This window comes from Elaeis guineensis, chromosome 2, assembly GCF_000442705.2.
Source record: "Elaeis guineensis isolate ETL-2024a chromosome 2, EG11, whole genome shotgun sequence".
In the NCBI taxonomy this organism is placed as follows: Eukaryota; Viridiplantae; Streptophyta; class Magnoliopsida; order Arecales; family Arecaceae; genus Elaeis; species Elaeis guineensis.
In genome coordinates this window covers 46645932-46660996 of record NC_025994.2, presented here as the reverse complement: position 1 = coordinate 46660996, position 15065 = coordinate 46645932, and the positions used below count along the sequence as shown (strand labels likewise).

General features: G+C 35.3%; 1 protein-coding gene across 4 annotated transcripts in view; it reads right to left on the bottom strand.

Annotated features, from left to right (window-relative positions):
- LOC105032335 (valine--tRNA ligase, chloroplastic/mitochondrial 2) overlaps positions 1-15065 on the bottom strand; it is a 66896-nt gene that overhangs the window by 15392 nt on the left and 36439 nt on the right. For all 4 annotated transcript variants that reach the window (XR_003798705.2, XM_010906755.3, XM_073251764.1 and 1 more), the window contains 4 exons: positions 13248-13396; positions 13044-13161; positions 12779-12895; positions 12252-12472 (listed from right to left, as the gene is read on the bottom strand). Coding sequence is in view for 3 of the 4 variants with exons in the window: in XM_010906755.3 (XP_010905057.1) it covers positions 12252-12472; positions 12779-12895; positions 13044-13161; positions 13248-13396 (605 nt within the window). In the remaining variant the exon portion in view is untranslated. The remainder of the gene's footprint in view (positions 1-12251; positions 12473-12778; positions 12896-13043; positions 13162-13247; positions 13397-15065) is intronic.

Genomic DNA, 15065 nt, shown 5'->3' with positions numbered 1-15065 from the left:
GGAGAGGCATTCCCTTTTTATTCTTCTTTTCCTTCTTTTGTCTTGTTCTTGTTGACCTTTTTTGCACTTGCCTACCCTTTTCTCCTTTTTCATCTCTAGCATTCTTCTTGGGCATCTGGGACAAATTGTACACCCCTTATAGATAAGAAACAAAAGAGGGGCTGCAAAGCCTCCTAAGGCCTTCTTAAGTTCTTAAGTACGAACAGACCCTACACAGCAACCATGTAGTCTCTTATTGGCATGGACAAGCGAATGCTAGATCTGGACTTACAGATTAAAACAAAAAGTAAAAGCAAACATAAAGGACTTATAGATTTGGTCTCGCCACGTATGCTGTTGACAGGGACAACAGTCCCACCAATGAAAAGAGACCAGGACTTTCCTGTGGTACTTTTCATCTTTCACTAGTTTTCACAATTGGGACCGCCTCTCAATGCCAGCATCTATCATTTCGCCGGACCTAATACTCTTTGCAAGTAATCAACATCAGACACCGAAGAAGAGGGCCCCTGCAAGTATACACCAAGTCCTTGACCCTCATGGAGCCATTAGAGATATTGTACAAGATGAGGGCAATTTACAAGACAGTCAGCTTGGCCACAGTCACAGGCTGTTCAGCCAAGTTCTTGGATTATTTGACCTTGGTCAGTTAGGTACTTCCACAGCAATGACTCTCTCTCTCTCTCTCTTTGATTTGAGAATGTACATCACTGTGAGTTCTAATTTAATAATACATTGTTGTGAGTTCTAATTAAATAACATAGCATTTGATGGATTTTGAGAAGATGACTAAAAGTGATAAGACTACAAGGGATGATGGAAGCCCATGGAGATAATGGATTTGAGCATGATCCACTGGGCCAAGTCTGGCTTGCTTTGTTAATTCCATCTGATTAAGGCGAAGGGAAAGGAAACGCCATTATTGACCACCTGATTTGCTGCATAGGTGAAGTGTAACCTATGGCTGTAGAAGATAAATCTGACCACATAATCCATGACAATGAAAGAAGATCTAGCCAGAGTGCTAGAGGTTCCATGTTCTGATATCCATGGCTGGCCAACAGCAACGGCCTAACAGAGGGTCAAAGACCAATGAAGAAGAACCATCCTCAACAACTTAGATTTGAATATAACATCATTGATCCGCTTAACAGGTCACTTGGCGGGCCTCCAATGCAGGAAGATTGAACAAACCTACATGCGCAGGTATCTCTAGCATTTATGTAACAGATTATGATAAGATCCGATTTCGACCATCTATTAACCAAACACCTAATGCAATAATCATGGAATGCCGAAACGTCCTGATGGCCAACCGGTGTGGTTCAAGCATTTGATTCGGAACAGAGTGAGAGAGAAAGAAATAGAGAAAGAGGGAAGGAAAGGCGAGAGAAAGGCCGGTGGTGGCCCGCTGAGGCCTCTAAGGCTCCATGGTCCTCCATGAGAAGAGACTAAAAAGATAGAGAGAGAGGGGGGAGGGAGAGAAATGGAGGGAGGAGAAGACAGCGGGGAGGCCACTAGAGGACTGTCATGGCTGCCAAATGGCCGAAATCGACCCCACGGATGCCGCGGGTTCAAAACAGAGGCAACCCGCCCTTGTTCATCACTTTTTTTGAACACGATGTACAATCAAGCTAGAAATGGGTTCTGTTGACCCTATGATTGATTTCGATGATTGTCAAACTTTGAGTCATTATGAATCTAATCATGTGCTTCAAGAATGAATGTAGATCTTTTCAAATGTTCAAATTGAAGAAATAACCCATGAAAAATATCTTCTCAAAAGAAAACTACGTCAAAGACTTCAAAAGAGAATTTTCAAGTTTCAGACCTAGTGGAGTCGACCTCAGAAGGCTAGGAGTCAACCTCTGCATTGTATCGGGCTGAAGAGAGTAAATTTTTGAGTTTCAGATAGAACAGGAGTCTACCCCAAGAGCAAAGAGTCGATCTCGACACGTTTAAGTGGAGCTAGCACGCTGAGGGGACAACCCATGGTCGACCCCTGTTGAGCAATAAGCACAAATAGAGAACTACTTTTTCGGACTCTCTATCTGTTTTTTCGGATCCTTGGAGTCAACCCCTGAAGAATTGGAGTTGACCCCAGAGCAGATGGAGTCGACTCCAAAAGAATTGGAGTCGACCCCTAGTACGGGATGAGCTCAACGGCTAATTTTCTGCAACCTTTCTAACGGCTATTTCTCTACTCCAAGGCTTACAACGATCAAATCTCATCCTCCAACCAACTCCAAGACTATTAAAGGCTAGAAAAACTTTTAGAAAGCAAGATTAAGAAATTAAAAAGAGAAAAACTTCAGATTTTGTGGGAGCTTCATTGCACATCATTAGAAAAGAGAGAAAGAGAGAAATCAAGTACTGAATTGATAGAGCATTCAAAAGTAATCTTCCACAACATCTCCAACATCCTCTCTAGCTTTAAAGAAGAGTGATCAAGCTTCAAAAGAGCAATATTTCAGCCTCTTCTTCGCACACAAAAGAGTTTCATTTTTTTTATTTTGTTTGAAACTAAAAATTATCTCTTATATTCTTTTTTTTTTACAAATTTTTTGGAGGGAAAGAAACTTGGGATAGGCCTATCCAAGCCCAAAATTGGACAAGTGTAGGTTTTGGTTGGTTAGCCCGTAAAATCAACTGGGTTTAATTGTGATCCAAGCACCGGATGAGCTCAACGACTAGTTCTCTACAACTTTTCTAATGGCTATTTCTCCACTCCAACGGCTACTCCAAGGCTTACAACGATCAAATCTCATCCTCCGGCCAACTCCAAGACTATTAAAGGCTAGAAAATTTTTTGGAAAATAAGATTAAGGGATTTAAAAGAGAAAAACTTTAGATTTTGTGAGAGCTTCATTGTACATCATTAGAAAAGAGAGAAAGAGAGGAATCAAGCATTGAATTCATAGAGCATTCAAAAGCAATCTTCCACAACATCTCCAGCATCCTCTCTAGCTTTAAAGAAGAGCGATCAAGCTTCAAAAGAGCAACATTTCAGCCTCTTCTTCACGCACAAAAGAGTTTCATTTTTTTTATTTTATTTTAAACTAAAAATTATCTCTTATATTCTATTTTTTTTACAAATTTCTTGGAGGAAAAGAAACTTGGGGATAAGCCCATCCAAGCCCAAAATTGGAAAGTGTAGGCTTTGGTTGGTTAGCCTGTAAAACCAACTGGGTTTAATTGTGATCCCAAAAAAAATAATTGTGTAAGATTTTCGTTGATGATCCTGGAAAACCAACTGAATTTGTAACACACTGTAATCAAGGAGATTATAATGAAATTCCCAAAGATTTCTTAAGGAGTGAATGTAGATGCAGGGTTGCACCAAACCACTATAAATTTTTTGTCTTTATGGTGTGATTGATTTATTGCTTTACATTCTTGCATTGTATCATTGCTTTGAATCCCGCTGCTACACATAACATACACTTCACAATCACTCTAGTTAGGTTTAAATTGAAGCACATATTTGTTTAAACTCAAATTTAGTTTTAAATTTTTAGAACCCAATTCACCCCTCCCCCTCTTGGGTTGCTATATTTCTGAGTAACAAGTAGTATCAGAGCAGATACTCTAATATTATTTGTTGACCTAGCGGTCTTGAGCGAAAGATCATGACAATCCCAAGCGGTCTTTTATTTGCCGAAGGATAAACTACTTCTAAACCACTAGTTTTTGATGAAACAAACTATTCCTTTTGAAAAATTAAAATGAGAATTTTTATATAAACTCTAGATTATGATATGTGGGGAGTCATAAATAGAGGACCACACATACCCACTATGGAAGTAAATGGAGTATCTCATCCCAAACCAAAAAAAGATTGGAATAAAAGTGATAAAAAGATGGCTCAATTAAATACAAAAGCTATCAATGTATTTTATTGTTTCTTAGATGTGCATGAATTTAATATAATATCAACTTGCACATTGGCTAAAGAGATTTGGGACAGATTAGAAGTAACTCATGAAGGAATAAGCCAAGTTAAGGAATCTAAATTTAGTTTACTTGTTCACAAATATGAAATGTTCAAAATAGAACCACATGAGTCTATTTCTGATATATTCTCAAGATTTTTGAATATAATTAATGCTTTAAATGGTCTTGGCAAAACATATACTAACCATAAACTTATTTGCAAGGTTTTAAAAAGTTTGCCAAAGACATGAAAAGCTAAAATGACAGTCATACAAGAAGCAAAAGATCTTACAAAGCTGTCCTTGGAGGAGTTTATTGGCTCACTCATGACTCATGAGTTGAACATGGTCCAAAAAGATGAAGACGAAAAGCCAAAAAGGAAGACCATCACCCTTAAGTCAACCACCAAATCTAAAGAAAGTTATGAGCCAGAGGATGAAAGTGAAGAAGAAAATGAGGACATGGGGCTGCCAACAAGAAAATTCAAAAGGTTCCTCATAAAGAAAAGCTTAAAGAAACAAGAAGATGGAGAAGAAAAAGAAGAAAGTGTCACTTGTTACAATTTTAACAAGGGGGGACACCATAAACCGGATTGTCCCTTACTCAAAAAAAAAACCCCAAAAGAGCAAAAAGATATCCATGATGGGCATTTGGGTAGATAACGACACTTCAAGCTCCAATAAAGAAGAAAAGGAAGTTGGAATTGCAAATCTTTGCCCCATGACCAATGACAATGAGGTAAATATTAATGACTCTTCCAATTTTACTTTTGATGAATTGTTTAAAGCCTTTAATGACTTAATGAATGAATACAAGAACATAAGGCTAAAAAATAAAGAGCTCAAAAAGTCAAATCTCTCTTTAGTGGAAGAAAAGAATTCTTTAGCTAAAGAAAAAGAAGAATGGTTGAAATCTGAAAAATCTTTAGTTGAAGAAAACATTAAGCTGAAAGAGAAATCTGAAAATTTGAAATCTTCTCCTAAAGAAAAAGAAAATTTGCTAAAAGAAAGGAAAGAGCTTATTGCAGAAAATGAATAGTTAAGAAAAGAGATTGAGATTTTAAAACCTATAGCAGAAAAGTTTACCCTTAGTTTTCAAAATCTTCAATCAATGTTAAATAACAAAAAGGCCGTTTTCAATAAAACTGAAATCATTTTTAATTCTTCAAGAAAACAGCAACCTATTAAAAATATGACTACAAAAGTTTTACATGAAAACCATTATATTATTTGTTTTAGATGCAGCCAAGTAGGCCACAAAATTTCTGAATGCAATATTAAGAGAATTGGCCGTATTTTGATAAAACAAAAATTTGGATTCCAAAAAAAACCATGTGCACTAACCTTAACAGACCCAAGATGGCTTGGGTACCAAAAATTATAAAATGATTTTTGCAGGTGCGCCAAGCATCCAATGGGATGAAAAGAGAAAAACCTTCAAGGATGGATGCTTTGGGATAAAAAAGATGGGTGATGATGTTTGGTAAAAGCTAAACTTGTCACACATCATGCCATCAATATATACTGAATTTATTGAGTGAATAATTGATTTTGATGATTTATCTATGCTCATAATGATCATATTTCATAACTTGAGTAGTTGATGCATTGATCTTTATGCCCTCATTAGTCTTAGTATCAACTTAATTTTCATAAGCATGAGCTTTTTATTTTAAATTCAGCTAGTTATCTTAGTTCCCCACATCATATTGCCTTGAGAAACTTAAATTAAAAATGAGCTTGATTGAATAACAAATCACTTGTGTGCAAATTATATAACTTAAATTTTGTCATTCTCAAAAGAAGTCTAACAATTGAAATATCTAAAAAAATTGCATGGCTTAAGAACTTTAACATAAGTCATCAATCCATAAAAGATCAAATGCCTGATATCATTGCTTTGCATTTCTGCATCTTAGTTTGATCTTTAGAGTTTTAAGAATCCCCTAGTTGAACTTAATTCTTAGAGCCATGATCTAGTTTCTCCCTGACTTACCCTTGATTTGATTTGATTAATTATAAAACCCCAATTGATTAATTTTTGATCCCCCAACTTAATTTGAATGTCAATCTTGACCCTCAACTTGATTGCAAATTAATTTCCATTCAATTTGATCTAATTTTCTTGATTTGAAACTCCTTGTACTGCTTTCTATTTTGAGTCAACTCTTGAACAAAGTCAACTCAAGGACTCAGTAGAAAAAATGAAACAATTTTGTGAGGAGTCGACTCGAGTCTGAGACAAGTCGACCCATATGTCGGAATAGGATTTTTAAACAGAGGGACTCATGGCCCAATTTACCAATTCTTTTTCATTTCGTTCAAATCAAAACCCCTCCAAAACCTTCTCCCCACTAAATCGAAAACTCACACTCCTCTTTTCCCTCAAATTTCTCGATGGATCTGATTTCCATGGCCCCCGTGAAGGCAACGACCAAAGGGTGGAAGCGCCCACGCACGGAATCCTCAAGCCCTAGCTAGTCTCCTCTAAGTCCGTGAATGCCGCTCCAAGCAAAGAAATGATCAAGGACAGTCTTCTCAGCCGATTGCTGCACCCTCTTCGCCTCCAACAGCTCCCTCTTCTTCCCGAGTAACCCCTTCTCGGACTCTCGTGTCATCTAGGGCAGTTTCAATCGAGAGAAATGTGGATTTTATTTTCTTGGAAACAAAGGATTTTACAATTGGATGGAAATATAAGAATCTAGGTTGGAAATTTTTTTGGTCCTTGAATATTTTGACTTATCCTAACCTAGTTAGGCAATTTTATGCCAATCTAAAATTAGGACATGGAACTCTTGAAACTGAGGTAAAGGAATTGTATTTAACGTGGTGCATTTGGCAAGAATATTAAGAATGAGAACAAGGACAGTATATCAGATAAATTGAAAAAAAGATCAATCGATCTTAGATGTATTCTGGGAAGAGAGGTTCAAGATGAATTAGAGGTGAGAGCAAATCAGTTGTCCACCGAAATGCACCTCCTACGTCACATAACCAATAGAATTTTCTTCCTAAAAACCGTTAGATTTGACTTTCTATTGGGCCGAGATATCTGTTTTATGTACCATGTTATGTTATTAGAGAAATTTTCTTAAACCTTCCAGTCTTGATGATCAGATTGATGGAGGACACAGTAGGTAGGTCGAAGGAATCTCTACCTTATGGGATGGCACTGACACTTGTAATTCAGGAGCATGGGGTAAACCTTGAAGGAGAGACCACTCGAGCTCTCATGCACATAGAAACTTACAAAGAGCATTCACTTCTCCATATGAGATTCCAGAGAGATGGTGCTCGTTGAATTCGTAGAGGAGAGGACTCAGATGAGGATGAGGCTCCAGCAGCCGTACCGATGATAGATGTTCAAATTGAGGAGCTGACAGCTCAGACAAAGGTAGATCGTCCAGAGGCATCAGACAAACCATCTACTAGACTGGACAAGGATTCACTGGTCGAGAGAGTTAGCCTCGAGGTTTATGGACATGGTTAATGCACAGATTCAGCAACTTACTTCAGAGGCCATGTCATTGCTCAGAGAGGCTACATGATTGATTCAGGAGATCTCTGCAGCGAGGGATGCTCAGGGCCAGTCATATGAAGACACCAGATCACCTTCCCCATCTCAGCTTAGACCCAGTTCATAGAGGTCCACTGACCCATCTTTTAGAATGCTAGGACTCATTTTGTAGAGCTACATATCTCCTAGCAATCCATATAGGACTCATTTTGGACTTATTATGGTTTCATACATTTTGGATGTATTGATCACTTTTCTTGTACTCACTATCTTTGTAATTATGACTATCTATTTGATATTTATTTTTGAATACTTATTTGACTAGAAATGTGCTTAGTGTATAAATCTAAGAGGGAGAAAAATATAAAGCTTATTTCCTTGAAATAAATTGAATATATACAATTTGAAAGAGAAAGGGGGAGAAAACAAAATCTTCTGGCATTAATTATTAAAAATAGGGGGAGAAATAACTTTTAATCATAAAGAGAAATTTTGGAACTTAATGAGAATAAAAAATATTGATAATCATTTATACTTTGTTTGTCTTGATCTATTTTTTAAAAAAAGGCACTATTAATCTTTAAAAGAAAATTCATTAATGAACAATTCTATTCTTGATCCTTTGCATGGTTTAAATATATAATTATTTTTTACATTTAATTGGTATCTCAAAATGTTTTGCATCTGTTGATCATTTATGAACAATGAACTTGAAAGATGCCTTACGTAATTGGTATCAAGATGAATTTGAAGTATATTTTCATATTTTGTTCTGTTTGATCTTTTTCAAGTAATGTATTTGAAAAATATTTTTTTTTGATCTTCAACTGACATCAAATCTTCAAGGAAATCATGATTTGGTTTGGTATTGTTGGCCTTATGGGGGGTCAGCATCTCCCGTGGACTCGCTGGCTTTATGGGGGGTCAGTGTGTCCCGAGGACTTGCTAGGGTGCGTGACGGGTCAGCTCGGATGCAAAGTCCCTCATGCATGCCCGTGTGCTTATTGTGGGGTTATGTTCCTGTTAATAAAAACTAATAAACCCCACATTTCCTAAGGCAATTGGTATCAAGAAAATCTTTCAAAGAAATGACATTTTGGCTTGGTTTTCTAAACAATTTGCATAAAATCGATTATTTACGCAATTGGCATCAAGACATTTCTTCTCAAGAAAATTTTCAAACTTGATATCAATGGAATAATTTTTTTTTTGTTTGCCTTGCACCTTATTGCTTTATTTTTAGGCAAAAGAATTAAATATTTTAATCTCAAATCAGTTTTTCATTGAAAACTTTCCTTATATGGCATCATTTGAGACAAACAAAAGAAATTGATATTCTTTTCTTAACTTACTTGAGTGATATTCTTAAGAAAAGGATGGTCTAGATTTAAATGAAAAATCTTTTCATGCTTTGTCTTGAATAATCTATTGATTCCAATTCAACATAATTTGTTATTTTGATCTAAACTTGATCGATTTGTTTTAATGCTCAAAAACTAAATGATTTTTTTGAAATTTGATTTGAAAAATGATGTGCTTTTAAATCTATATTTTTAAGAAGTACCATCAGTTTATATTTCTTGAAATTCAAAAAAAATATTATATGTTGTCGAAAGGGGAGATCCGCCATGCCTTGAAATCTACATTTGATATATCTTTCGATTTGATACATTCTTTGAATTCTATTTGATTGCTTTTGATGATATTTTTTTCTTTCCCTTGCAATTTTTGATGCTATCAAAAAGGAAGAGAGATAAATATTGAGTATATGCTTGATTGCTTGAGTGGAGTAGATCATGCTTGAACTGCTCGATGCTCACCTGAAATGCTTGGAAAATTCTTAAAATGCTTGATATATTTCAAATAAATTGAAACATGAAACATTTGAAATCACTGCATTTAAGCTAAATTGAAGCATTCATGAAGTGTATATTCATATAGGGTTATTTTATCACTTCATGATTCGTAGTAGAATTTTAGTTGAAACACAATATTTTTATTATTATACATATACTCAAAGTTTTACCATCATCCAAAAGGGAGAGATTATTGACCCAATGATTGATTTTGATGATTGTCAAATTTTGAGTAATTATGAATCTAATCATGTGTTTCAGAATGAATGTAAGTCTTTTCAGATATTCGTATTGAAGAAATAACCCATGAAAAAGATCTCCTCAAAAGAAATTAGGTCAAGGACTTTAAAGGAGAATTTTCAAATTTCAGACCTAGTGGAGTCGACCCCAGAAGGCTAGGAGTCGACCCCTGCATTGTATCAGACTGAAAAGAATAAATTTAAGTTTCAGACAGAATAGGAGTCGATCCCAAGAGCCAGGAGTCGACCCCGACACACTGAAGTGGAGCTGGCCCGCAGAGGGGATGTCACCCATGGATCGACCCCTGCTGAGCAACAAACGCAGACAGAGAACTATTGTTTTGGACCTTTGAAGAATTGGAGTCGACCCCAGAGCAGATGGAGTCGACCCCAGAGCACGGGATGAGCTCAACGGCTAATTTTCTGTAACCTTTCTAACGGCCATTTCTTCACTCCAACAGCTACTCCACGATTTCCAATGGTCAAATCTCATCCTCCGGCCAACTCCAAGACTATTAAAGGCTAGAAAAACTTTTGGGAAGCAAGATTAAGGGATTAAAAAAAGAAAAACTTCAGATTTTATGAGAGCTTCCTTGTACATCATTAGAAAAGAAAGAGAGGAATCAAGCACTAAACTCAGAGGACATTCGAAAGCAATCTTCCACAACATCTCCAACATCCTCTCTAACTTTAAAGAAGAGTGATCAAGCTTCAAAAGAGCAATATTTCAGCCTCTTCTTCGTGCACAAAAGAGTTTCATTTTTTTTATTTTGTTTTAAACTGAAAATTATCTCTTGTATTCTATTTTCTTTACAAGTTTCTTTAGGAGAAAGAAACTTGAGGATAGATCCGTCCAAGTCCGGAATTAGACAAGTATAAATTTTGGTTGGTTAGTCCGTAAAATCAACTGAGTTTAATTGTGATCCCGAAAAAACAATTGTGTAAGTTTTTGATTGGTGATCCTGAAAAATAATTGGATTTGTTTGTGAGCCCAGATAAAACAAATGCACTATAATCAAGGAGATTATAATGGAAATTCCAAGGGCTTCTTGGGGAGTGGATGTAGATGCGGGGTTGCACCGAACCACTATAAATTTCTTGTCTTTGTGGTGTGATTGCTTTATTGCTTTACTTATTTGCTTTACATTCTTGCATTGTATCATTGCTTTAAATCCTGCTGCAACACAACATACACTTCACAATCACTCTAGTTAGGTTTAAATTGAAGCACATATTTGTTTAAACTCAGATTTAATTTTAAATTTTTAGAACCCAATTCATCCCCCCCCCTCTTGGGTTGCTACATTTCTGGGCAACAAGTTATCATTGTGCATTGCGTCAAAAAAAAAAAAACACGAATAGGGCAGGTCACCCCTGCTTCGAATCTGCGGGATCAAAATCTGCTATCTGGTAGCCTTCCAGCCACCTTCCCCTCCCTCCATTTCTCTCCCTCCTTCCCTCCCTCCTCTCTCTCTCTCTCTCCCTCTCTGGTTCTTCCTCATTTCCATGTTAGTTTGGATCTGGTACGGTCCTGTATAGGGACGTACCAACTCATACAGCCGGCTGGCTAGCATGGGGTCCAGTTCCAAGTCAGCAAACCTTGATAGTAATAATAGCTCTTCTAAAGTCCCAAGCTCATAATGCACAAACCCGATAACCGAAGAAGCAGCAAATTAAACTACAAGTACAGCAAACCCACTCAAGGGTCAACATTTCTTGCACCTAAAGTTCCGCCATTAACAATCAACATGTGGTCTTTAATCTTAAATGTACCAAGTAGCTAACCAGACTATGATAAAGTTATCAATGATTTTAACAAGAAGAAATTGGCTTTTGGAAACATCATTGAATTGTCAGTCCACATCACACTTAAATAAGTTTTAATAACACAATTGTTGATAAAGTTATCGATGATTTTAACAAGAAGAAATTGGCTTTTGGAAACATCATTGAATTGTCAGTCCACATCACACTTAAATAAGTTTTAATAACACAATTGTACTATGATTCTGTCCACCAAGCATTATCATTTATGTACTATACAGTACTAGACTAGCAACAGGGGATGAATAAAAGTGACCTAACATATAGAGCAACAATTATATGATACCAAAAGAACAGCAGTATTGTGAAGATATGCCAACTAGAAGGGTGATATATGTATGTTAGGTGTAAAATGATGCTAATCAGACATATACCAAGTTGGAGTGAACTCTATAATCCTTATTATTCCCCTCAAAACAAAAAATAGCCAGAGGCTCCCTATAAAGAAAATTAAGTTCACTTTTCATATGTCAATCTAAATATACCTTAACTCCTAGATAAATGCTAAAACTAGAGCTACTTGAAACCTGAAAGCATAGGGACAAAAAGATTATTATTAACTGAACCAATGCAATTGCAAGATCCATGTTACATGTTTGAAGCCACAGCATGCTATCTGGAGATCTTGAATTCAAGAAGGTCATATGCAAGCATGAACATGTAGAATTTTAAAGACAAATCACATGTCAGTTATACCAATATCCAGCATTCAGATAATGGATGACCAAAAAGAACTATTCCACTTTGAAACATATAGAATGGTCAAACAATGACAAATAAAAGCATATTAGCAGGAAATGTTTTTTAAAGAACTTTCTTTATATATATCAAATATGTCAAAGCAAGACTTGTCAGTAATTTGTTATATAACACAAGAACAAACCTTGAAAACCAAGTGTCCAAAACATCGGGATCTTGATATATTTCAACAGATTTTCCATATTGTTCACGAGCTTTTGCAAGTGCTTCTTCATCACTGCTTGCAACAATGTACTCCTCTTCACAATCCTTACCCACAATATACCAAACTGGGATTCTGTGACCCCACCACAGCTGTCTACTTATACACCAATCCTTAATATTTGTCAACCAGTGCTTATATGTCTAGAGTCAACACCAACATAAAAGATTAACAAGTCAGAAAAGAAAACCAGTTTTCATTGCAATACAATAAGCTTTCTAGATACATCATCGGTAATAATTTAAAGCAGAATCTTTTTTAATAAAGTAAATTGTTCCAATAGCAGTAAAATATGCCTACCGGGCAAGCATATAGGAAACAGAAAATTTAATTTGTTCTGCTATTAAACAAACCAACAGAAAAGGCATGCTGAGAGAAAGGTACAGTTTCTATAAAATGAATGGAGGATCAGTTTTTTCACCAAGTATATTAGCAAAAGAAACGAGTACCTTTTCAAACCTCTCAGGAAGAATAGTTAATTGTCCCTTTTCAACCGCATGAAGGGCCTTCTCAGCTAAAAGCTCCATGGCAACAAACCACTGCTTACTGACTAGAGGCTCTATTACCTTAATTAGAAAACTAAATCAATGTTCATGAGCAACTCAGCCAAACCCATAATAAAAAAAAAAAGAAAAAGAAACAGAAAAAAGAAGAAAAGAAGGGGCGAGCATGATTCCCCACACACCAATTAAAAATATAGAAAAGATGTCTTACTTCACCGCCACGCTGGGATCTGGGAACTCGTAATGTATAAGATTCCTTTTTTACTGCAAGACCTGTCTCTTCAAGATCAGCCCATATTTTCTTTCGAGCCTCAAATCGATCAAGCCCACTGAAATGATGATCATCAACAATTAGAAGGTAAAACTTTTACACAATATGCTCAATAATCTATAGCACTTTAAACTAAATACTTACGAATACAACCCAGCAACTTCGTTTAGGGTCCCATCTTTATTTATAACATTAAGTATTGGCAGACCAAGCTTTCTAGCGAGATGATAATCATTGTGATCATGCCCTGGGCTTATCTTCAAAACTCCAGTTCCAAATTCTTTATCAACATACTGCATTTTTTCAGTAAAAAAAAAAAAAAGGTTAAAAAAAGTCAACAGAACACCAGGTATAAGTAAATATATACACATGTATTAAAAAAAAAAAAAGTGATATCATTATTTCAGAGTTTTTTTTTTTTTTCTTTTTGCTTTCATGATAGAAAGAAGCCCCAATGAAATGGGAAATAAAAGCAGTAGCCCTTCCCCAAATAAACCTAGACAAGCTTGTCAAATCATATAGCTGGTCCTAGGCACTAACCCTTTTACAGGCCTAGGTGGAACACCTAGAAACCAGGAGACCACCTAACTAAATTAAATTCATAAAAATTAATAAAATTGTATGTTTCATACATATAGGCCCCGTTTGGCACTGGGGTAGGCGGTAGAGCTTTTGTCCATAGAGCTTTGGATAGCAAAGTTTTAGCTGGTATAACTTTTAACAAAAAGCTATTTATTATTTGGTAATGAAAATATCCAAAGTGCTGTGGAACTTTTAATATTTGTTTGGTAACCAAATTGAAAAAGTGCTTTTAAGTATTAGGAAATAATAAAAAAAGACACTATATAGTGATTTTAATTGTCTAAGTATTCATAATAACAAAACTATGATTGTAAAATATTCTAAATTTATAAATTATTTATTTTGATATTTAACCTAAATAATATAATAAATAATAAGCTTTACATTTATTATAAAATATAAAACTATTTTTATCATACTATTATATCTTAATAATATAATTGTAATATAATATAATGATATCATTATTTTAGTATATAATAGTATAATATTATAATATTGTTAATCTGCTAATAATTAATAATATTAAATAATAATAATATGATTATTGTAATAGAATAACGATGATGATATTTATATTATATTATATTGTACATGAAAATTTGTTATCATGAAATATTATTAACTTATAAATTATTCTTGAATTAATTTTTAAAAAATCCTGGTGCCTAAACTTGAATCCAAGTCTTTCAAAAAGAAGTAGCTTCCTGATATATCTCAAATAGAGCTTTTGTCCAAAAGCTACGAATTGGAGCTTTGCTCTAGGAGACTATTTTCGACTTTTGGAGGAGCTAAAATTTATTTCAAAAATTTTACCAAATGCCTCAAAATCACCTAAAAGAGCTTCTAGCACTCCAATAACTGCTTTTAATCCATGCCAAACAAAGCTATAGTCCTATATACTTAATAAAAAGCACAACAAAGAAAATTATATTGATAAATACTAAATAGTAATCTTGCGATAATGAAATATTGGATTCAATTATTCTATTTTTACTTAACATTTTTCTATTTATTGATATATTTAGAACTTCTAGAAACATAACATGTTAGAGCACAAATTGGTATCCAAAGGAACATGTCATAAAAAGGCTCGATTTCTTCCTCTCTTTAAAAATATATTTTCTTTTATGTAAACAAATAATTAGTTAAAAAATTAATTTCTTCAATCAACCAATGAACAAGTTACAAGGCAACTTGAAACAAAGGCGGCCCCTACAGGCACTCACCTAGGCATTTGGGCGATCTCCTCTCCTGATGGCCTTGAAAGAGCCAAGTGTTGTGACTCATTCCCAGGACCGTGGAGACCTGATACCAGCAGCAAAACATCCAGATGAGGCATCCTACCGAGGGGTGGAGGCCAAATATGGCAAGGCTGCA